Source organism: Cyanistes caeruleus, chromosome 9, assembly GCF_971803275.1.
Source record: "Cyanistes caeruleus chromosome 9, bCyaCae1.hap1.1, whole genome shotgun sequence".
NCBI classification, from domain to species: domain Eukaryota; kingdom Metazoa; phylum Chordata; class Aves; order Passeriformes; family Paridae; genus Cyanistes; species Cyanistes caeruleus.
Window position 1 is genome coordinate 31,708,463 of NC_141709.1, and position 24,609 is coordinate 31,733,071.

Sequence of the window (24,609 nt, forward strand, 5' to 3'; positions counted from 1 at the left end):
GAGGTGATGGGGCTGTGGTGGTCTCAAGGGCTCAGGCTCACTCCTGTTTATCTCTGCACAGCTTCTGCTTCTGGAGTTTCATGGATAATCTTCCTCCCTCCCATGTGGTGGATCCTGCTGTGATCCAACCTGCCCCCCATGATGGAGTCTGTGAGACCAACACACATCTGGTTTTATCACCCAGACATTTCTAGGGGGGAAACTATTAGTTTAACAAATCTGGAGTTCACTAAAGCACCTCGAGATGTTTATTACAAGTGCAGCTTGATCTATGCAGCAGCAGCAGCAGCAATGCAGAGCCCAGGTTGGAGAAGAACTGGGACACTGGAGCCAAGCAGCTTTGTACATAATCAGTTAAGTGACAAGAAAGATGTGGATTGCACTTCTGGTGAGCAGGGCATTGGGAAGGGAGGGAAAGAAACCGAGGGTTGGGAATTTAAAGGCATCTATCGCACAGCTTCCCAAAACTGGACAAATCCTGTAGACATGGGGAAAGCACGGGGCCTCTGTACACACTGCTCATACCAAAAATTTGTCAAAATCAGATTACAACCTTGAGAATATTCCAGCTCAAAGTCAGGTCTAGTCCTGACAAAGCCAAGGAAAATTAAAAGCCACCTGAAAAAACCCAAACCACCAGAAATGATGAGCAGAGGTATTAAATCCTGAAAGAGGTTTTATTCACATGATCAACAAAAACCTGGGTCCATATGATTCAGAGTTGTTCCCTCATAGTGCACAGGCCTCTTGCTTTCCAGAATGTGTTTAATTCTCCTATGCATTCCCTCAAACAAAAGGCATGCCCCACATTTCAACACCTCTGTTGCATCTACTCCATTGACCCCGCAAAAAATCATCTCACTCACTTTGTTTCCACACCTGGTTTTCTTCTCCTCCAGGATGTCAAACTGCAGAGCAGAACAGACCCAAGGATATACATTTTTCTCCCTCCATCTCGTGAAGCACTTTAGCTTGAAAACCAGCAATTTTTGAGGTTACTGGGTTTGCAGATTATAAGAAGCAAAAGAAGATACCTGAATTGTGGTCCTTAGATAATTTCTGTCCACAGTCTTGTTCCACCTGGTGCAGTGATAGCCAGAGCTTCCAAAGGCATGAAGGGAGCTTGAAAAGAAAGGAGGAAAAGGCAACATTTAGTGACCTCTTATCTTATAGCCTGTGAAATCTACCATGGCTTGACAGAATATGTGAAAACCTCCTGCAGACACTGTACAGGAGAGGTGGACCTGTCCAGAGGTGAAATGAAAGCGAGCCTCATACCCAAACCCCAGATCAAAATAAAGCCCTTACGTTTTTCCAGCATAGGAAATATTTGGATTGGGTTTTTTTTTACTCAGCGCCTCCTGATGTCCTAAAAATTCCTGTGTGTAAATGCCAGACACCCAGCTGAGTCCAAGGAGAGCCAAGGAGGAGCCACCTGCAAATCAGTGCCCAATGCTCTGCCGAGGTCTCCATGGATGGCAGTGACATTCCTTGCAGCAACGCCAACGTGCAGGAAAGGCTGTAAGGAAAAGTCCCAGGAAACTTTGCAACTTGCATAGCTTCTAAACTTTGCCCAATTAAACTGTAGTTCCATTAAACTTTCCTTGAGCTGGCAAAGGACTGGCTGAGTTATTATGGGGAACAGCCCCAGGCAATTAAAAGCAAGAGCAACGTTACAAATCTACGATTTGGTAGACAAAAATCTCTTGCAAAAGACACAGCCTTACAGAGTTATAGCTTACTCAAATGGGGAGAACCAAATTAAATGAAAAAACATATTGTATATTATCTTAATTTATATATGAGATTTTAGACAGTTCCAGATTTCTGGATTAAATGCAATACCATGTGGCTCCATTAAGCCTCACTGGCCTTTTAGAATATTATTGAAAGAAATAATATATAACAGTTTGAAAGGTTTTTGGATGCTTGGTGGCATCATTATGCAATTTATTAATATGTGGGCAGAGTGACTAATGCCTCTGAGGATGTATTTTTAGTTTCAAAAATAAAATACATAAAAAAGAAAAGTGTGCTGGGGGGGGCCCAAGAAGGAAAAGCAGCTACAACTGGGTTTATGCTGGAAGCATGTGATGGCATCCCTCATTCTGTCTGTCCCTCCACACACCCAGTCCTTCTCCTTTCACTTATGCCACTCCCAAAGGGGCCCAGAGGCTTCAGCTATTGCAATTTGGTAGAATTTGGGTATTTAGCTCCTTTTCTGGCATCTTTCCTCCATTTTTAAGGCTGAAAGGGACAATTCAGATCATCTAGTTTAACGCTCAATATAAATCCCCAAGAAAATAATTTCACACATTCACTCGCTAATTGAGCCTACTACTATATGTTTCACCAGTCATCTGGGCTGGCCTCCAGTTCTGATTTCAAGATGCAAAAGGATGACAAATCCCCTGCCCCCTTCAACAGTCTGCCCCCTCTCCCTTCCCAATCTCTCAATTTTGCCTGTCTTACATTTCCAGCCATTGCATCTCGTTATGTTTTTCCCCCATTAGACTATAAAGCCCTTTTGTACGTGGTATTTTTTCCTCCAAAAGCATTTACTGCCCAGAGTCAGGGCACTGCCTGATCTGCTTTTTTTGTTAAGTTCACCAAATGGAGAGCCTTAAGCCTCTCTCCACAAGATTTCCTTTTCCAGCCCTCAAATCATCCCTGTAAAACTGAGCCATAGGCTGAGAGTTTACAGCCTCCATCATGAAGCCGAGTCCCTGAATCTCAGGTTAATAAACTCTCTATTTTTTAATAAGGCTTCTGTGAAATGACCAGAAATAGTCCCGCAGGATGTGTTATTTGGAGGTAACTATTTCCACATGGGCTGGAGGTACAGCCCTGGGAGCAAAGCCTGGGGAGAGCAGTAGGAGAGCTCTTTACCCTTTTCTGCAGCCGTTTTTAGCACTCTCCCAAGCTGCATTTCAAAACCCAGGATTTTTCTTGAAGGGCCCATCTTGTGGACATTTCTTAGACCACTAGGAAGAAGCTGAATGATTTTACCTCCCCATGCACACACAGAAACCAGCTCCTGAGAAAGCTGCTTCTCCCAGCACAAAACCTTTCCCTGTGTTATCAACAGCACCGGGAGTGCCATCTCCATCAGGAGCAGAGGCACTGACAGGCCTTGGCACATCTCACTTCCCAAACCACTCCTTCCCCAGGCCCACAGAGATATCTAGAAAATCTCTGAGACATCACCAGAGCCCCTCCTTCCCACAAGATTAATAAAATTAAGCATAAACCCTGGGGGTTTTTCCCCCATCTTTTTCCAGTGTTGATGTCCATGCTTTGGGGCTGCTTCTTCCCATTATTAATTGGTTTATTTGCTGCTTGTAAAATGACAGTGAAATTTCACAGGCAGCTTGGCTCTAGATCTTTGGAGAAAACTTCCCAATATTGCCAAAAATGCAGTGAAATGACAAGACATGGTGAGTTCTAGACAGTCTCCTCAGGCGCCGGAGCTACAGCTCACTGTTCCACAGATTCTAATGACATAATACTCCACTTTTTCATCTGCCCTGTTTGATTTGGATGTGAGATTACACACCAAATGAGGAGTTTGAAAGAACTGCCAGCTCAGTTCCATTTGGCCTGGCCTTTATATACCCCACAGGGACAAACTTTCTGTTCTGAACTGAGACCAAAAATTTCAGAGTCAATCATAAGTGATAAAATATCTGAGTGAGGTCAGTGTCACTTTTAAACTTGTTTTCCTCACTTGATTTGTTTGACTCTCTGTTTCTCAGCTTTACTCCCAATGCTAGTGATTAAAATCCTTCAAGACAGGCCATTCACTTCACTTCAGGCCATTTTCTACTTTCCAAACATGCTGTGAAATCTTCCTGCGACTTAAGAACTCCCCTAACCTACCTTCACTATTTGGTTTCAAACAAACCTTTTGTGCCCCTCTCTGATGAGACCACCAGTTTAAATGCAAATGTCAGTAGGCATTACAACTAGAGCAAACCAGCTAATAAATCCTCCATACCAGCTAATATGACCCTCCTTTCCAGCTGTGAATTGTCCACAAAAACATATGGAACATCTGGATTAGAAGAACATGCCATTGATTAGTGACTCGGCATCCCAGAACTGGTGTTACAACCAAAAAGTAACGCAGGCAGCCTGCAAAATCTATTAGGTTTACAGAAGATTTTGAATTCTGGATTAAAATTTAAAATTTCCACACGGCAAGCAGAATTGCTCAAGTATTCTCAAAAAATATCTGTGCTAGCCAAAGCCTAAAATCTTGGTTTTATGGTGGAAGCAGGCAGGAACGGGTCAAAAATGCAAATAGGCTTGCATGCAAAGCAAATTAAAATAATCTTTGAAAGGAAAGAACATTAGTGGATGTTTCCTAATGGTCACCATTCACCCTGGTCGCTCTTTGCACTCCACTTGCCAAAGGCATAAGGTTTTAATTCATAATCAATGTAATGTTTGGAGTTTCATCTACTTGAATGATTCTTTGGGGACTGGTTGCAATAGCTATATTCTGGGTTTAAAATGCATTTATTTTTTTAAAAACTAGAACAGAATCTTACTAAGGAGTGAAACTGGAAAGGATAAAATTAGATTCCTGAACCTTCATCTCTTTTTAGAACCAGACATGAAAAAAAACTGCATCCAGTTTTGTTAAATATTTTTTCCACATCTGGTGTTCAGTCAAAACCATAAGAAAAGTGCTGGAAATCTCACAAGAAGGCTCGTACTCTTGTGATTTCCAGTCCAATTTTTGCAGCCACAGGAGATCTGTACAGTTCAGATAAGAATCTGAAGCAGAAGCCAAACCCAAACTGTGAACCTCCTGAGGCTCACCCCACCCACAACAGCTTATGTCTTTACCCATCATTTGCAGCAGATGTTCTCCCAAATTCTCCAGTGAGATAAATTCCATTAAAAGTTTCAGGAGAAAGATTATAAGATACATACAATACCAAATAAAAGTGTCCAGAGGAGCTCATCATGGCCCATTAAACTATTGTTAAAGACCTTCATCCAGCAACATCTATTGATTAGAGCAGTTTGCTTCTCCCTAGGACTCATTTTTCCATGCTGAGCTTTGGGGGCTTTTTGATCTAAAGGCCACTGACGTCAATGAGAGCATTTCCATTGTCTTCAGCGGGCTCCGGATCAAGCCCTTGACAAGCTGGTTCCCCCACAGGTCAGTCTGGAGAGTGGGTTTCTGCCAGCAGATTGTCCCTAGAACATTTCACTGTAGATTTACAATCTTTATAAAATTTTTAAATGAAGTTCTATAGTTAGATTCATATGGTAAATCATAAATTACAGCAGACTCTGCAAGCTTGGGTTTGAGGGTTGGGATTTTTTTTTCATTTGGCTCTCGGGAAACATATAGCTTTTTTCCATAGGAACTTTTCTCCAAATGCTAATTTTACCTGTTTTCTTCCTTCTTTTTTTTTTTTTCTTTTTTTTTTTTTTTCAACAGAACATGTGCATTTTTACTGCCAAACTCCTCTGAGGAAGGTTGTGCCTGTGGCAGTGTTGGCGATGTGGGCAGGCAGGGACTCACCATCCTCTGTCTTGATGTTTGTTGGAAGGACAGAAGGTGTTTTTGGGCTTTGCCTGGTACCAGACTAGTGAAAAAGGAAAGCAAGCCAAGAGTTTCAGAGTACTTTTCTCCTTTAAGGTGCATTTAAAGTTGGAGGAACATCTTATGTCCAACTCTTCCGTCAAAGCCTTGAGCAATAAATCCCTGGAGCAAGGGATGATCCTGATGCAGAGCCTTGCACACATGAACAGTGGTGCTAACTGGGACCTCAAGGATCTCACTTCCTACAGTGGCCAGGCCATGTGAGAGCAAGACACAAGGGACAGTCCTTGGACATTTGAGTCCTAATTCAGATTCTCCCTTACCAGGGCCTAAATTTAAGAATTCAAGCAGCATTACCAGGCCCATCTGCAAAGTGAGAGCAATGATCCCACAATACCTTCTCAGAAACGCTGCGAGGCCACGAACTCTCTCTACACAGAGTAGTACTGTTCAGTAGTAAATGAAATCTGTTTTCACTTCCAAGGCTATGGCATAAATTACTATAGGCAGAAATCCAGCCTAGCAGGCAATGAACTAGATGGGGCCCACTCAGTTCCTTCCATCTTTAGCTTTGATTTTCATTGTTCTGTTTCATTAATAGAATTTCCTTTTTTTTTTCTTTTTTCCCTCCCCCCGCTGTAATTTTTCTAAGCTGTTAATTTGCCAGCAGAAAGAACAGCCTCAAAATTGTATACCAGCTCCTCCAAAGCACCCACAAGAATCTGAACAGTTTTCAGCAGACTCAGCGTTTTCCACTTTACTTCACAGCCCTGGTATATATAGAAAAAGAGGCTGAAGAAAGTCTGTTGTTGTGTTTGCACTGGGGGACCATAATCTGGCCACTTGTTTTCTGCTTAAAATACATTTCATTCTGCAGAGAGTGTCCTTAAAACCAGGGTTATCCTCCCAAGCCAGTGGGGCTGCAGCAATTGGCACCACAGGTTTTGAAGGACACAAACATCACCCCAAACCAGGCGTCAGCTGAAAATGTCTTAATTCATTCTATTGTCTTGTTTATTCATTTTATTTTCAAGGAGGGATATTCTGCTTAGTTCATCTCTGCAGGAAGCAGACTGGGGGACATGCTCAGGAAAGCTGTAAGGAACAACAAAATTGTCCAGAGATTTTTCCAACTGTCCCCTTTGCTTTCCCACATTCCTAGCCCCTAAATCCTACCAGGGACCAGCTCCACTGCTGGCCCCCTTCCCTGATCAGTGGTGTCAAAGGCTGTGGATGAACAGGCATTTCACCACCTCAAGCTGCCCCTTCTGATTCATGATGTCTATGAAAGGAATTAACAGCAATAAATTTGATTCAAATCCTATTTTTTCCCCAATAGCAGAGTTCGTGAGTGCATACAAGTGCTCCCTCTGGAAAGAGAACTGGAAAGCTAAAAATAAATAAGATGAATGAAGGATTACAAGATAAAGTGATGGCCACTTACAGCCAAACAGGATTCACCGCTGGAGGCTGATAAGTCTCTTCTGATGTTGAGAGAAGTAGAGAATCTGCTCCACAATTTTTGTTCAACCAAGCTCTCCTTGAAGTACCACCTGACCATCTACTACTGCCTTGGGGCCCTGGCAGGGAGGATTTTTTATGTCACCCTCTGCAGGAGGGGCACATCCTGACTGATGAGCTCAGTCAGAGTGCTGGGGTCTGGGGGGTTGGATGACCCAGGGTTTAGGGACTGAGGTGAGAAGGGTGGTGTGGAAACCACCACCTAATGCATCCCTTGCTAAACTACCTCCTCCCAAACATGATTAAATCCTCACCAAGCAGATTTCTATAGGCAATTAGGAAAGGGCACATAGCAGGACATTACCTGCCCATATCTGAACTCAGGATTTCCGTTGTAGTTTGCCTTTGCCTATCAAACAGACCTTGCTTTATCTCCACTTTTGAGGTACAAACTCTCAGGCACAGAAAGGTTAAGAAATGAGCCCAAGTCTCAGAGCCAGAAATAAAACTCATTAGCTCTTCATCCACAGGGAGCCCTTTGCTTCCGTCTCATCCGAACTGCCTTACAAGCACCACTGTCAAAGGCATCTCAAAAGAGGAGATCAATTTTATAGTGGTTTTACTCTTTGAAAGCATGAACAGGCTCTCCATTAGGAGCTATAATTTATCTGTCTGTGACCACTGACTGCAGGTCTATGAAATGCATCTAAATGGATTGCACGGAGCCAGAAACTCAGCCCAGGTATGTATGGCACATATATAACAAAGCTCTGCAAGGCTGAAAGTGCAGAATATCAGCAAGTGCTCTGGTTTCTGGATTGATTTGGGAGGTAGGTAGGCTTAGCTGAGGGCTGTGGTTTCTAAATTGGACATAGTTACCTAAAACTATTGGAAATTTGAATTGCATGTCAGATGTCTGGAATAAACGGACTCAAGAGACATAAGAAAAAACATGTGGCCCAGTATTTTTCTCTTTTTTTTAATGTCTTTTGGAAACTGTTTAAATCTCATCTGGGGCTTGTATAGTTTCTTTGTTTAGTAATTCAGAATTGAAATTCTTTATAAAGCTTTGCTAATCAAAAGGTAAAAACTTGATTGTTGCACACAGAGCCCTTCATCCTGAAAGATGCCTGTACACTTTCCAAAAACATACTCTCCTTTCCAGAAAAGTAAATGATCCTTTGCAAACTAGGCAGTGCAGTTATTTTATTTACCTCAAGTAGACCGAATTTAAATTCCAAGCTAAGCCCTCATGGCCTGACCCTGTTTCTAACTCTGCCAAGAGCTGTTGGAGCTGGGCTGTCCCCCCAGGTTCCCGGTGCAAGGCAGACTTTGGGCTGCACATCTTTAGCAAGACGATTGCCATTCAATACAATGACAAAGATTTCAAGCCATAAATTTCCTGTGAACTGCAGTCACCTCTGGAGTGAACTGTATCACCTCCTCCATGTCACTAGCTGTATTGTCTCCCCATGACACTGAAAGGGACACAAAAAGACACCTTTCTGTAGGCAGAGAGGCCTAACCTGAACCAAAGAGGCAGAACTTGGGATGCAATGTTTCCTACCAAGGTATGGCTTTGGTCCATAAAAAAGAAAAGGGAATTTTTCAGCCTTAGCACATCTTGAAGATGATACATGGCTTCCTGTGCTCACTTTGGAGTGTCTAATCTCTGTTTTCCCCAACCTTCATAGTTGGCTTGGTCAACCAACCAGCCAACCAACCCTTCTGCTTTTTCCCCACTTTCTTTACCTGGTGGATCTTGCACTTCTGATGTTATCTAGGAAGCTCCCAGAACAATGCAGATTTTTTAAAAGCTTTTATACTTTTTATTTCTTATAGCATGTCCGAGCTGGACAAGAGATCTGATTTTTCTCTTTTCACCCGACAAAGACGCAAATGCTCAGGCCTAGAAAATGCTGGGAATGACATAAGGGCACAAAAATATCACTTTTTGTTCTAGGATACCTCTTCCTCTCCAGGATTTTGAATACAATAAAAATGGCAGAGAACCCATGTAGAAGTCCAGGCAAAACTTGCAGCTCCTCTCAGCAGAAACCTACGATAGTTGTTTCAACTAATGTTGAAATGTTTTTCTTTACAACTAACTGTAATGTTTTCTAAAAGCTCTGAACTACACCAGCTAAAGCAGAGTTAATGGCAGCATATAAATGTCACTGGAAAGAATTACTGCTGTTTTATTTGCTGCTTTTGCGGGCATTCAGGAATCTCCATTCAGGTTCTGTTTTGGATATATGGATATTCTGGTCTGTGCAGTCTTGGCAGGGTTAAACAGCTGGGGGTATGAAAGGACATAAGCTCTTGGAAGGATTTGACCCCCCCTCTCTTTCCCACTCCCAACATTCAGGTGTGCCAAGACATTATGGCTTCTTTTAGATCAGCATAATTAAACGAGTGATGAAGAATTTCTCACCAATATAAAACTAAATTATTTGTTACTTAAAATAGAGCTGTACCCTCTCCAGGTTGTCAGCTGGTGTCAATCAGCCTGTTCTGGGACATTTCTTGGGAATAACCACGAAAATCAGGACAGCACAGTGCAACCCAGCAAGTCCAGGACTGGGAAAGGAGCATTAGAGTGACCAGAAGAGAAACCATTCTTTAAATATTTTAAAATTATTCTTTTTTTTTTTTCTTTTTTTTTTTTTTTTTGAGGTGTTTCAGTGTTCAGGCAGGAATTCTCACTCTCGGGGTCGGCTAGTGGAGCTGTGGAGGACACGGAGGGTTGCTTAGGGGAAGCCCACGCAGTTTTTCTCCCGGTTTAACAGACAGCCCGGGTTCATAGTTGCCAAATTTTGCGAGCAGGCAGTAGATTTACGAGCCCCAGGAGCGCACCCGGCTCCGGCTGGAGCTGTGCGGCTGCGGAGCCGGGGGACCGCGGTGGGCCAGGAGCCGCAGCCCCACGCTGAGCTGCAGGGCCGAAACCCAGTATAAATGGGGAGAAAACAACTATAAAAAGGGGGGAAAGCAAAGAGGAGCAAAAGAGAAGGGTGGGATTTCTGTCTCATCCCCTTCGCCCGCACTTTTAAGGGGATGAGGTACGCCGGTCCCTGAGCATCGTGGGGCTCGCAGCGGCAACACCTGGGTTGGGAAAGGTGGAGAGTTGGGAAGGAAAACTCCGGGGAGGGGGAAAAAAGAGGCAGACGAAAAGAATCAGGCGAGAAATCCTGTAAGGTTACGAAAAAAGAGTAATTTGTCCACAGGGTGTCACTCTTGACCCACATTTGGACCAGCACCCGGCCTGGTCTGTGGCCCCAGGAAATTGGGGATTTCTAGCTCCCCAAGAAGTCTCCAAAAAGGCAAAAGTCTCAAAAAAGGGCAGACTGTCACCTCTGGGTGTGCTGGCCTGGACAGTCACCTGCTTGGCTTCTCCTGACCCTGCTTTCCTACATGGCTGCCTTTCCTCACCCTGCCCACAGAGCAGAGTTTGAACTGCGTCTTCTTTAGGCCAGGCTCACAGCCCACCATGGAAAAGGGGATGAAGAGCGGAAGAAACCACTCTTCCCCACAGCCAAACTCTTTCTCCCCATTCTTGCACAAACTCCTGCCATTCCCTTTCGATGTTTCAGGAGTGTTTTAGCTTTACATGAAATTTCTCTATCGTCCCATACTGTTAGTCTGCTCCTTTCCTCTGGGAAACCTCCTGTTTCTCAGGCACTTCCTTGTGGTAGATGCTACATTACAGCTTTAGGGTGAACCCCAAACCAGGATAAATCAAGTGCTGACAATCCTTTGCTTTTGGTAGGTGTAACTCAGCATAGATTAAAGGGATTCTTAGGCTAAGGAGAAGCCCTATGAGTTCCCACCTTGTTTTCTGCATTGAGCTGTAGGCTTCTGCACCTATGAGGGCAAAGCTGGGGGTTGCCTGAAAGCAGGGAGAGCCCTGACCTTTGGTGGAATGTGGTGCTGAGGCCAGGCAAGGCAGGACTGCCTGCCTGCATTGCCTGTGATAGCTGAAGGGCCAGTTGATGCGTTAGCCTTTGCAGGACAGGCACAGGGAACTGCGATCATCCACCAGGCCTGGAGAGGCCAGAGGCTGACATGGATGCTGGGGTCAGCATCACAGCAGCCAAAGTACAGGCTGCAACTTTTATAAAGCATCAGCAGAGCATGAATTATGGTGTGTCCTCCTGGCAAGGTTCCTGGAGCAGAGGACACACCAGCAAGAGTGCTATCTTCTCTTCCAGGGCTGGTTGGGACAGGATTTGTGTGTAGTGTGTACAGCACATAATTCATCAGGCTATCACTTACATAGCATGAGCTCAGCACTGCAGCACTCTCTGACATTTTGAAATATTCTGCTGGGGGCCCAGCAGTTTACTGGGAGCATTGCACAAGACACATCCCAAAAGGGATGCTGTCCTCTTGCACAACTCAACCCCCTGTAGGGAGGTGTGCTCCCAAAAAGACCACATCCATTACTCCTACCTGTCTGTGCTCCCTCGTTTCTGCAGTGACTTCGCTCTTCTGCTCCAGGATGATATTTGTAAGTGTGCTCAGTAACATTTCAAGCATTTCTCCATTTTCTTTCAGGCCATCCTGAATGTGTCTACCCCGAGCTTTTATGGAAACACCTGCAATATGTAAACGCAAACATATAAATCTCTGTAATGCGAAAAAACAGCTTCATGAAGCTGTACAAGAATGCAGCCATGTGACTGCAAAACTTCATTTATAAGTATCTAAATATAGATCATAGCAAGCAGCAAACCCAGACTTCAATTTTAAAAGCGAGGGCATAGGGGAGAGCGCAGAGTCAGCACTTCTTAAATAAGAAGTTCTTCTTGTACTAATTCATTTACAGCGGCATCTTCCTTTGACACAGCAAATTTGCATCACCGAATCCTGATCACAGAGACATAAAGATTTTTATGGGAGTCGGAAATAGCCTCCATGCAGGCACTGCTGTGGAAGCACTGCACCACCACCGACCTCTGCGCCCAGACAAGGGCACGCTGCAGTTTGCACCAAGCGCTGTGCAGGCTTTACTCCTCCGGGTGTTTTCATCACATCCCATTTCCATTCCCTGGTTCTAGTTTGCTCAAGTTATTTCCTATCACCAAGGGCTGTGATTGCCCATGATCACATGCACAGAATGTGCAGGCTGAGTGGAGAATACTGGATACATCCTTTGTTCCACCTGCCCACACCTGCAGCTCAGCTGTTCAGGATGATGGGGATATCATAGTCTGGATGATATTCCTTCATCAGGAACTATAGTGACAGGGCAAGGGGGAATAACTTCAAACTGAAAGAGGGAAGTTTTAGGTGAGATGTTAGGAAGAAATTCTTCCCTGTGAGGGTGGTGAGGCCCTCCCTGGCACAGGTAGCCCAGAGAAGCTGTGGAAGACACATCCTTGGAAGTGTCCAAGGCTGGGCTGGATTGGGCTTGGAACAACCTGGTCCCATGGAAGTTTTCCCCTCTAGAAGATCTTTAATGTCCCTTCCATCCCAAACTATATGAAGATCCTATGATTCTATGTCCAACACATCAATTTGTGGCTGTTTATTGTCATTATATCAGCTGCCATTAGGCCTGAAACTTTCTCAAATCATTCTTCTATCCTTGCAGTTTCCATAGAAATACATTTTAAATTTAGAAAAAGTCAACTGTCCTTTGAAAATCACTGAAAACTCTGCAGAGAGACAGTGGCGAGCATCCTACCCAACTTCCCCTGGTCAAACAGTGGGGCAGTTTTGCAGGATCCAATGATTCTCCATGTTTGCACAAGGAATAACCTTACAAACCCACCTGCAAGGGTTTGAGCAGAGAGCAGAGCGAGGAATGAAGGCTTTGAGAGCCAAAACTCTAATAACCTGAAATTAGCCTTGTTCTAGGTTTACAGGAACCACTTCCTAAACCATGAGGACTGTGTCCAACTCACAGCCAAAACTGGATCCAGCTGTAGGGAACAGGAGATGTTTAGGGAAATTTGTCCCTCCCTCTGGACATCCACCCCAATGCAGGACCAGTGGTGAGAAAAACTTGAAACAGTCCTAAGAGGGAAGCACTTTTCCAACCTGAATCCTCACCTGGGAAAGCACTGTTGTTTAGGAATGGGATTTAGTCTTACAGCATCAACAGGACCTAAGCAGATGCTTGAATGAATCCCTACATCTAAATCACCACAGAGACTGCTCTGCAAATTCCTAAACATTTTCCACTGGAATAATCAGAAGATCACACATTTTCTAAATATTGCATAAGTTGGCTAGTTGCTTGAATTTAAAATTTTGGGGCAAGGATCTGTGTCATTATCAACAAAATCTGAAATTATTATAGAACGTTTTTCACACTCTTTCTTATTCACTGATTTCCTATTTAATAAACATAAAGAACATTAACTGGTGTTTGTTTTCAGCCAAATGTTGAAGCACTGAGGTTTTCTTACAGAAGAAAAATCAAGTCACAACTGTTTATGTTGGATGGGACTTACAATGGGACACTGTGATGTTCTCAGATCAGGACATCCAGCTGAAGCTGCTGGACTTTGGCACACTGGTGTGATCCCAGAACACAGTGCTGCATTTTGATTACCCCCATCAGATTTTTCCACAGTAAAATTGGGATTTTCATGTGGAAAATTCCTTTTTCTTCAAATAAAAGACCCCAAACAGACAGAAATCTGCTTTACACATCATGCACTAGGCAGAAGAGTCAGTACATGACCAAAGAACACCCACCACAAGCATTCTGCATTTTGGCTATAAAAAATACATCTGTATGAGCAGCAGTCTTCGGTGTTTATACCTGTTTTCCCTAGTGCTGCTTAATATGTTTAGGAGCACTTTCTGCCATGGTGTTTGGCCAAAATCCCAGCAGAACAACCACAACTGCTCCACTTACACAGTCAAGAAGCAAAGGTGCCATCAGATGGGAGATGAAGATGACTGAGGTCTGCCAAAAACTGACCAGGCAATATGACCAAAAGGCAGGGAGTAAACCAGCTCTGCCTCCCAATCAAAAAGGGTGAGCAGAGGCTGTTACACCCTCTGAACTCCAGCAGTGGAGGAGGCTGCAGCTACTTCATGCTCCAAAGCTCAGCTTCTTGAAGCCACCCAGCACACAGAGGCAACATGTTAATCATATTATATTATATATTTATATATATATATATACATATGTATATCCAAGAATGACCTGGTAACTGTAAAAAAATACCTACATTATGATACTTTACTATTGCTTTTGTTGGACTCACTCTGCAGTTACAAAGTGGTTGCTAAGGAAAACTAATCTCTTGGTTTTGCCACGAGCAATTTAACTCAGGTTACCAACATGATGGTTACTCAAGGCCAAGGTTAACACTGGCACCCAACCAATCCATCTCTCAGTTGTGGTTCCCCAATAATGAATGATCTGCCTCATATTACATATCCACAAGCATGGGGAACAAATGGCACCAGCAACCCAACTGTGCTGCAGGAAGGAAAACCCCAGGAGCAGATACCTAGTGTGGGTTGCAGTTCCTTTCATCTGAATTCTGGTTTTTCTAAAAAGGCAGAGCTGGCTCACCTCTTGCTCCATGGGGAAGGTTTGTGGATAAGTACCTTTGCCACCCATGGGTTTTGTGTACACCTTGCTTTTCTCACCCCTCAGATTTGGTTTTCTTATGGCTGCTTAAAAAAAATCTGGAGCAAGGGTCCACTGACAACCTTGGAAACACTTTTTAGGCAGCAGGATTTAATCCATGGTACATGGGGGGATCTCCTTGCTATGGGACAGCGTTCAGTGCTCTCTGCCATTTGATCCACCCATCTCTGATACACAGAAGACACAAACTGTGGTTATTTACAACACTAGAAATTATGAGGCAGATCATGGGCTGCTTGCTCCTCATCTGAGGCACACAGAAAACACAAGAAAAAGCTCCTTAGTGTTCACATCTGTCCCACTGCTGCATGTTAAAAACAGTCAGGAAACCATATTAAATATTGTGTTGTTTTCTCAGAGTAGGAGAAAGAGAAAAACAATTACAAGGAATTTGCAACATTTAAACCATATCTAAAACAAGGTAAGAAATAGCAGGAGAATCTGCCTTTTCCATTATTTCCCAGCATGTTCAGCCTAGGGATTCCCACCTGCTCCCACTGGGGAAATCACCATGACTTTCCAGTCATGAGTCCAGCACAAAGAGACAGGTGAGTATAGAAATTCCAGTGCCAGTGGTGGTCACCAGGGAACTGGTTTAGACTGGTGAGAAACAGAACTAAATCTGTGGTCCCTTGTCAGCCCAGACAAAGAAATGGGGTTTTTTTTTCAGGTTTTTCTTCCATGCTGCTCAGGGACATAGGAATAAGAGCAATATTTGCATTTTATTGCCTATCCTGGGTTACAAAAGCACAGCTAAGGACTTCAAAATGCTTTTTAAAATTGCAGCCTGCATAGTGCCGGGAAAAGGCCACTCTCCCTTGCCTCTTCCTGCTTTCCTCATGCTGGGAGGTGCTACCACTTGTTGGGATAGGGATACTTACCCATAACAATTCAGCAAGGCTGGATCCCAATGGGAAACAATGGGTAAACGCTGGTGATGGGTCATCTTCACTGTTTTCCCTGGAAGGAACAACAACTATCCATAGCTCTGCAGATGAACCTTAGCCAGCTCCAGACCAACCTTCTTGGCCCTTAAAAACAAAGCAAGGCTCATTAGTCTAAATTAAAGCCATCAACCAGACATTTAGGATTCTGATCATTAAGAGGTGCTAATGGCAGCCTGCAGCCATCCTCCACCCAAACCTCTTTCATATCCTACCTTGATGCTGGTGTGAATGATGGCTCCACACTCTCATCTGTCTTTGCCACCTGTGACAACACTTTCACAAGCACGATCAAAAGTTCTGTGCAAATCAGTTCTGGACTGTTCTGTTTCAAGTCTGAAAAAAAAAATCAAAACAAAAGGGATCTTCAATATTAAAATAACAGGGTTTTTTTGCTACAGCTGAGGCAGCTTCTGGCCATTGCTGCTTTCTGTGATGTCACAGAGATGTCCCATCCTCTGAGCAAGCAGAGAGCACCTACCCCAAAGCCACCCCACAAACCATGAGAATGCACCAAAGCTGTGGTCCTCAATTTCAGGTTAAAATTACAGATTTAACTGTATCATAATTTACCACACTTGATTCTTCAGCATCCAATCTTTTCCTTATTTTCAACATCCCCACATTTTTCATTTTCTTTCCCCATCACATATTCATTGGATGCTGTACAAACAAGTGTAGATTTAAAGTGTCCCTGTAACATTTTACTTATTCCGTGACTTAATAATAAAAAGAGCACTGAATAGAAAGGCTAGAGTTCAATTTCTGGGCTCTATTGCCACTTGCAAGCTGCACTCTCCCACAGCTCCTCGCTTGAAATACAGCCACCCATTCAGCTTTATGCTGCCTCTGGAGCAATAAAACTGCACTTTGCTGGAGGAATTTTAAATCGTTCTACACCAATGCAGAGATCTTTAAAAAAGAAATCTAAAAATGTAAAAAGTGAGGGTCAAAGCAAAACTTCTGGATTTTACCAAGGGTGTAAATTTTCCAAGAATATTTTCCTTTGCTTTCAGAAGTGAAAGGGGATTTTTTTCTTCCAATGGGGATTTTTATTTAAAAAGGCCCCAGTAATATGAAACTTGAAGGATAAGAATTAAAGAAAAAAAAAAATCTACCTTATGTGAAAATCTCCATCATATTGATGCATTTAGCAATTTAGATTGCAGGACCCTATAACCCAGACTCTGCTCCTGGGGTTGGGTCCATGTGGGATGTATGGGCAGCTCTTGAGAGCATTAATGTGGCTGATGTGCAGCAGGATGTGACCCCCTGCTCCAAGCCAAAGGGAACAACATCAGGTCTGTGCATCTCGCCAGGTACAGGAGGTTCATTATTTGAAAAGTGTCACAGTGCAGTGAGCAGGGCAGAGAGGAGACATTCCCATATCCTGTTGCCTGTGGCTTGGCACTTCTCTGCCAGGTGCTTGTTTTTCTCCATTTTTTCTTTGTCTGCCTTGGATTGAGTGTCCCTGGAGGAGAGCTCACTTCTGCGCAGTGCAAAGCGCCACAGAGGCCTGGCTGCACCTGGCTTTCTGGGAGGGAAATTAAGCAATTGCAAATTGTTACTCTTATTTTTTGGCAATTTCAACGCCAAAGCTGTTTTTCTTCAAAGCTAAAGGTCGATGATTAATTGAAAACTTGTATTTTCCCAAAAATTATGGACTAGGGAAATAATACAGAGGCAGCGAGCCCAACTCCACTCTCCTTTATACCTTTATAAAGTTGAAATAGCTCATTGTTTGCACCAATTGGTTTGCACCAATTCTCTGCCTTCTGATTTCTCCTGGCCTGTTCCAGAGCTGTTCTGGGGGCTGCAGGTGCAGCAGTGACTTTCTATGGATCCTCCCACGACCCATGCATGCATGCACTGCCCTCCCACTTGGACCAGCTGAGCTGGACAGCAGCACTCACTGGAAGCATCTTATCTGAGGTTCAAAAGTCCTTTCAGTGCAGGGGTTGATGATGTACATGGTAACAGATGGTGTGATTCTTAGGAATGTCCTGTGTAGGGCCAGGATTTGAGCTTGATGATCCTTGTGGGCACCTTCCAAATCAGGATATTCTGTGATTCCATGTATGAGATGATGTGCTGATTCAAACCTGGATAAAGGTGTTGAACCTGTGAGAGATTGTGAAAAATTTTCGCAGAGTACAGATTTTACAATCCATTATGGACATTGCTGTGTTTTTATTATTAATGTGTCTTGAAAAATAAGATGTTTAGCTAAGCTTACTAATTCCTTGAAACTCAAATCATTTAAGCTGTCTAACCTTGTTCAGGATAATTATTTCTATCCATTATCCATCATGTTAAAAATGACAGGTCTGGGACAAGGAAGCTTTTCAAGCAAATGTTTTAAGACAGTGTTTTAGGTTGCAGGCACTAGCAAATGTTAATTAAATTAGATAAACAATGACTCAGAGTAGCTGTGCAACACTAAAAAGAAAGATGGGAGGTAATGGGGGAAGGAATTTGGCAGCTCAAAGGTCAAAGCAGCATTTTTGGAACCAAGAATCTGTCCCTCAAGTAAGTACCTTGCCTGAATTCAACAGGATGGAAGGAACTGGTGTCTTTTTACTTTTACAGCTCCAGACAGAATTTATGTGGGCTTGCTGAGTGTAGTTCTGCCAGGGCATGTGGTCCACACTATCTGTGCAAGGCATCCTCCAGGCCTGTCTGCCAGTCTTGGTGACATGATCATATTGTCCCCCAAGAGCATCCTTTCCCCTGGGTTTGGTCAGTCCTGAAACTGTGGGTGCAGGCTCAGCAATGGATTGTCACCTTTGGTAGAAGTCTACTGCACTGAATCAATTCCTTGCAAGAGTAAGGTTCAAAAGTGACCTCCAGGTCTGGGAATCTCCTGATAATTCCTGTGACATGGCCATCCTTAATCTGTACAGGAAGATAGCTAAATATTACTAATACTTAATACATCAATCTTGTATGACACTTCTTGAAGTGTGCAGTAACATTTTGAAAATCAAAGCACCAAAAAGATTTTCTCCTGAGGACTTGTTGCACTAAAGATCCCAAATCAAATACCTGGGTTTGAGCTTACCCTAAGAGGCTGGAAATGAGATCCTGATTTTTGCTGAGAAAGTGAGTGGCTTGCTAATGTGAGGGGTTCCTGGTGTCCTACACTGACCCAACACACAGGTCCTGCAGGGTGGTGGGGCTTATCCTTTGTAGGAGTTTTGGAGAAGATTCGTTCCACTGCTGCACCTGTGGAGTTTGAATAGGGAGACAGAATTCCAGGAGTGCAGCAGGGGTGCATCTGTATTGGGCCAGGATGAAGGGAAAAGGGAAGAAAGTCACACAGCATTTTTGAAAAAATTAGTGCTGAAGGACTATATGGCACACTTATAAGTGTTAAATCTTTTACATCTTTTAGTCCACAAGGGACTAAAAGATATAAAACTTGTTCCTGAGGCCTTTTGCCCCCAGCTGGACCAGGAGGCAATGGTTCCTTTGCTCTGCTGGCTCAGTCATCATCACCTGCCTGTGAAGGGAAACCTGTCTGGTGGCCACAGAGAAAGACCAACACTGACTCCTGCAGTGACCGGGAAGCAAAGGCTTCGGGAATGAGTTAAAAAATAAAGCAGATAGCTACAGCTCTCCCAAATGAAACCAGAAACTGCTCTAAACTATTCTAATCCCTGCACATCTCAGGTCATGCTCCTCCAAGCGTTCAGCTGACTTGCCTTTCTTCCTGGAAGCAGCAGTGCTGCAGTCCCCCATCATGCACATCCCCAAGGACCCGTGGTGCCCTCACCCTCAGCATCCCTGTGAATTCAGCCAAGTGTTGGGTTTTATACCACAGAGATACCGATCTGTCCAAACTTTCTTCACCTGCTCTGATCATTTCAGCTCCTTGGGGACACACACCTCCATGCCACTGCCCAACTAATTAGTTGCTTCACTGGCTGCATTTTACAATTCTTCAGTGATGGGTCCCCATCTGACATCTTATGACAACTGATTAGTAAAGTAGGCCACGAGTTTAAGAAATATGTAATTTGGGCACCACTTGCTATTAACTGTTTGCATGCTCTTGTTTGTTTGCTTGTTTTTAAGAAATTGTTATCCTTCAATGCAAATATCAAGGGAGGAGAAGTTTGTGACCTGGGAATTTTACAAAACAAGATGCAGTGAATCTTAAGATCATTTCAATAACAAGCCCTGCAGAGGCAATAAGGGAATATATATCCTTACTGCAACACTATATATTATAAAAGTCTAGATACCAAGGCAAGATCAAAAATTGCTGTCTGTCCTGTAGTCTTGGGCCAGAACACGATGCAGCTAATTAATTAACTAGAATTAAGTCAAAACATCCTGCCTTCACCCCAAGTTCCCCCTGCCAACAATGCAGAAAAGAAACAATAAATAAAATTGAAGGTTTAAGTGTGCTGAACACTCCTCTCCAGGTTAAAAGGATGTCAGCAAGCTACAGCACCACAGCAGTTAAATGTCGTTGAAGATTTGACTGCCTTTGGTCTGGGATTTGCTCTCGCTTGAGAGCTGGTCAAACCAATCTTTCCAAAACACTGACTTCTGAACTTTTGCCAGAGGTGCCTCTCTCCGGTGACCAGGCAAACGACATGTTAAACCTGTCAGTTCAGAATAAGCAGAAAAGTGTGCACCCACCATGGGGAGGGCATTTAAAGGCACAGGGCTTCCTTTGCTGGGTGAGGTGGAGGCCTTGCTTATGTACCTGGAGGCTTAGGAACATTTGGGGAGAGCGGTGGGACCCCATTACCTGTAGGCTTTTTCCATCCCAGTTGGGTGGAGAGAGCTATCCCAATTTTAAAATCGATCTTTCCTAAAAGGCAGAGCCCTGCTCTTGCAGGATGATGCACAAACTGATTTCAGGAAAGCCCATAAGATAAAGGGTGGGAAAGAATTAAAACCAAGCTGCTACCAAAAAGAAATGAGAGGCAAAAACTGTACAAGTCTTTTGTTCACAAATAGGCCACTCCTAGCTAAGGATCTCAAGTGATTTCTGGTCTAAGCCACTCTTGACATGTTCAGACTACCTAATTTAGAGGGAACTGCAACTACTGGTAACACAGGTTGTAATCACATTATTGCAGTGGTTAGTCCAGAATTTATAAGACACAAGCAGTCAACAGAGCCACTTTAGATCTTAGTTTTAGCACTATGGTTTAGAGGCAGAATCACAGACAACTTGTGCTCCCCATGAACCAGTGTTTGGTTCCCAGTGGAATACAGCAAAGGAGTCTTTCTTTGCTCCTTTGAACAAACACTTCCAAAGAAGTTCCCTCTATTATACATTAGTAAACAAATGTCTGTATGAATTTCTGGTGTCAGATCAGGATAGATGGACTGCTCTAGCTAGGAAGTTGAACATTTGTTTTTTTGTGACTTGTGGTCCAGCCTAGCACAAACTGGACTCATACCAGTCCTGCAGCTGAAATGGTCCTGCTGCCACCAGCCTGAGGTCACATCCCATCCATGGAGAAGATAATCCACTCCCATCCATCCATCCTCTATATTTACACAAAGTCACTTAGATTGGCATTGCCATCTCACCTGCATGAAGCAACATGGATCCAGAGCAAAGTCTGAGCTTGTGTCTTCACCTTGGAGCATAAAATCATCCAAGATGTATCTCCAGCTCTTTCAATATTTATATACAGCTGGGGGTAAGTGGCCTCAGTGCTGGCAAGGCACAGAAAACAAACATCTCTATTTTTCACCATACTCAATCATGCCAGTACCAGGATGAGGTTCCAATGCTGAGTCAAGATATCCTGCAAGGTTCACCACAGGTAGGAGAAGGTGAACTCAAGTAGACATGAGATATCTATGCAGAGGAGAGAATTTGGAGTAGGTGGCCAAAGCAGCATTCACGTTTGAGCTTTTATTAAAAAAAAAAAAATAATCCACAAGTACATTCAGCTCTCTCATAGCAGCAATTATCACTTCCAACCATCCCCAGTTGGCTGGGAGACTGCATCCCATCCTGGCAGATACTGACCTGGCCTTAGTTTTTCACACCTTGGTCACTTGGCTGTATTACAGCAAACCGATATACCTGGGCATGAAGCCTGCAACACTTAGGAAACTCCAAACAGTACAAAATGTTACAGAAAACCTCTTCAGTGACATTCTCTGCCACAAATACATCACAGCTATCCTCAACTGTCTACAATAGCTTCACAATTTTAATTTGGAGACATGTTCAAGTTTTTAAACATTTTCTTTCTGACGCTCCTTAGCCTGAAGTTAGGATATATGAAAAACTATGTGAAACTCTTGGATAAAAACTGTGGACAAGAAACATGCTTCTTTGTTGCAGTGGAAACCTTTGTAGAATGTGTAAAGCCTGTCTAAGTGGGAGACTGAACTTTTGCATGAGCATGGTATGAACTTGCTTAATCATAGATGATTGTGTATGCTGTAAACAGGAGTCATCCCCCTCTCTCAGCCAAGAACACTTGTAATTGCTTGATGAATATGTAGTGTAAAAATAAAGAAGTCAGAAAAGCTCTGGAGGAAGGCACCGAGCTCTCCTCCAGCATGGATTCTGTTGCAGGTATTCCTCTTATTGGTGTTCCTGGCTCACACAGACCCTCCCCTCATTCAAAACAGATACAAGTAAGTAAATAAATGAGTTGCAGGCTGCTGAGACAGTCAGCAAGATGCCATCAAAGGGAATTCCCAAATGATCTGTTTCTGCATCTCTCATTTGTAACCAGAATCTACAGTAAGTCAATTTTTAGTTATTTGAGATGAGTAACACCTAGACTGCTACAGTTGTTTAAACCCATTAGGGGTGGTTACATCTCATCACATTCAGATCTCTCTCCTCCCAGATCTAAAGAGTTTGAGCAAAAATCAAACAATTTTGTGTGTAAATGTCAGGAAAACTACGGATATTAGCAAGTTGTAGGTGACTCATAAAAAACACCCCTGTGTTTACATTTGAGTTCTTGATTTGTCCAAATAATGCCAATAAAAAAGAGAAGCCTTCACGTTAGATTTCCAAGACCTAGCTGATACAAAGAGATGAATACTTCTTTCCTAGTTTGGCAGACTCTTAAAGAGAAAATGCCATTTTTTAGAGAAAGTTGCTTTTCCTCAGTGGTAAATGTATCTTTGGTCAGAGTTTTGGCAAACAACTCCAGCTACTTTTTGTCCAATGTAAGCCTTTTACGTCATGCCCTAGAAGAAACAACAGCTGTTAATTATTTATCAGCTGATGAGCACTGGCCTGTTAATTGCAAAACATTATAAAATAGATTAGGCAGAAAAGCTCAATATGTATGCAAGCAGGGGATTTTGCTCTGCTTTGTATGTGATTTGATTAAATAAGCCATTTTATGACTCTGCTTAGTTTACAGGAAACACCTTCACCAGTGACTTGATATCAGAAACTCTAACTGGCCCACAATTTTCAGGTAAGCTTACTAAAAATTAGAAGGTTTTTCAGACTTCTAGCTCTTTGTGCCCCTATCACAACTCTAATACATATGGAAGATGAGATCCCTCCAATCTCCAGCATATGTTGCTTTGACTCAAAATGATTAGACTTCTTTCAGAAGGGGAAGTGCTAATGAGCAAGGAGAAGACCACAGGATCCAGTCTTCTGCATGCTAAGTCTTAGTCTCAACATGAAATTCTTGTCATTCAATACTATTTAGTGTTACATCAGAAGACCACTGTGCACAGGTCTCACTGCATTACAGGTCCCATTGGCTTTTGGGTTTTTTTTATCTGCTGAAAAGGAAACCTTAATCGACTTTGTACCAGTGGAATAAAAGTTTCCAATTTTCCTACCACATCCCTTGTGCCAATGGAGTGTTTCATCCTATTAAATTTCAGTACAATGTACAACAGTGTCTTTCATATACAAATGGCTATACCAGGGCAAGGAGAAAATATAAACAAAAGGGTTTTTGTGAGGCTGTGCCAGGTGATGGACCTCTGGGCAGGATTCCCATGCCACTGTTCAGTGCAGGCACTTGGATATGTGTGAGCATGAGTTGTCTTACATTAGCATTGAAACAATCTGCTCCAGGTGCCATCACTGTTCCATACCCATCACTTGGCCCCATCCTCTTGGTGGCCTTCAAACATCACAGATGTGGGGGATGACAAGAAGATTCTTGGTTTTTTCAGTCTGATCTCTGATGCAGTCTCCTTCCCTTTTTAAGAAGGAAGGAGACTTTCTGTGACAAACATCCCAAGATGCCAGCGCTCATTGACTGACACATGAGGTGGATCTTAAACCAGTGCACATTTGAGTAGGTTAATTGGATTAAACAGAGCCTTGCTGATCCACACCAGCTGAGAAGAGGACTAGAGGAAGGGATTTGAGAGGATTTAGGAGCTGTCCCAACTGTGAAATGTTTCAAAGTTTGGTTCATAGACCTGCAAAAGAGAGAACAGACTGGCACTATGTGCATCAAGATTAAAAACTGCCCCCAAGGTGGTGAAACACTTCCACCAGGATTTTGTCCTATTTGCTGGACTTCTTGTGCCACTCCATATTCCAGCATCCAAACTGCTGGAAAGAGCAACAAGTCTCATGCTCTGACCATCTACTTGCAATGCTCACCAGAGAAACTTCTCTCACTTCCACTGCATTTTGGTACTACAACACTTTGGGTCAGCAACTTCCAAAAAAAAGCTTTTAAACTTTTCAGAAAGTGATACCAAGCCTTACCCAACTCCAAAGAAAACAAGAAAAACCCAAACCAGATGCATGCAAGCTTGGTCTTAAGAAACAGGGAAGGGTGGGGACAGTGTGCTTGTTGCTTTTTACTCTAAATAGCAACAGGAAGCCCTACAAACCCTGAATTAAGAAGGAAATAAACTTTCAGTGAAGGCTGTGGGACCAGCAGTTTACATAGGAAGGCAATATTCATGTTTAATAGTCTGAAAATGAGACAGGTTTACACCACACAGAAAATAAATGAAACTCTTGGAACGACCATCCTGGAAGGTTTCAGCTCCAAGTCAGACCAAAATTTCAGTGTACAATGAAGGTGTGACTG

The 24,609-nt window shown here is 43.2% G+C and overlaps 1 protein-coding gene across 6 annotated transcripts in view; it reads right to left on the reverse strand.

Moving 5' to 3' along the window:
• LOC111932915 (FRAS1-related extracellular matrix protein 1-like) overlaps nucleotides 1-24,609 on the reverse strand; it is an 85,314-nt gene that overhangs the window by 30,919 nt on the left and 29,786 nt on the right. For 2 of the 6 annotated variants that reach the window (XR_015273697.1, XR_015273698.1), the window contains exons 5-11: nucleotides 18,645-18,808; nucleotides 18,121-18,478; nucleotides 17,497-17,704; nucleotides 15,799-15,919; nucleotides 15,521-15,670; nucleotides 11,474-11,619; nucleotides 1,035-1,122 (exon numbers count right to left, since the gene is read on the reverse strand). Coding sequence is in view for 3 of the 6 variants with exons in the window: in XM_086841686.1 (XP_086697812.1) it covers nucleotides 1,035-1,122; nucleotides 11,474-11,619; nucleotides 15,521-15,524 (238 nt within the window). In the remaining 3 variants the exon portion in view is untranslated. Of the gene's footprint in view, nucleotides 1-1,034; nucleotides 1,123-11,473; nucleotides 11,620-15,520; nucleotides 15,671-15,798; nucleotides 15,920-16,701; nucleotides 17,118-17,496; nucleotides 17,705-18,120; nucleotides 18,495-18,644; nucleotides 18,809-21,139; nucleotides 21,361-24,609 lie in introns of all 6 variants that reach the window. The other 4 variants (XM_086841686.1, XM_086841687.1, XM_086841685.1 and 1 more) reach the window with 4 other exon arrangements.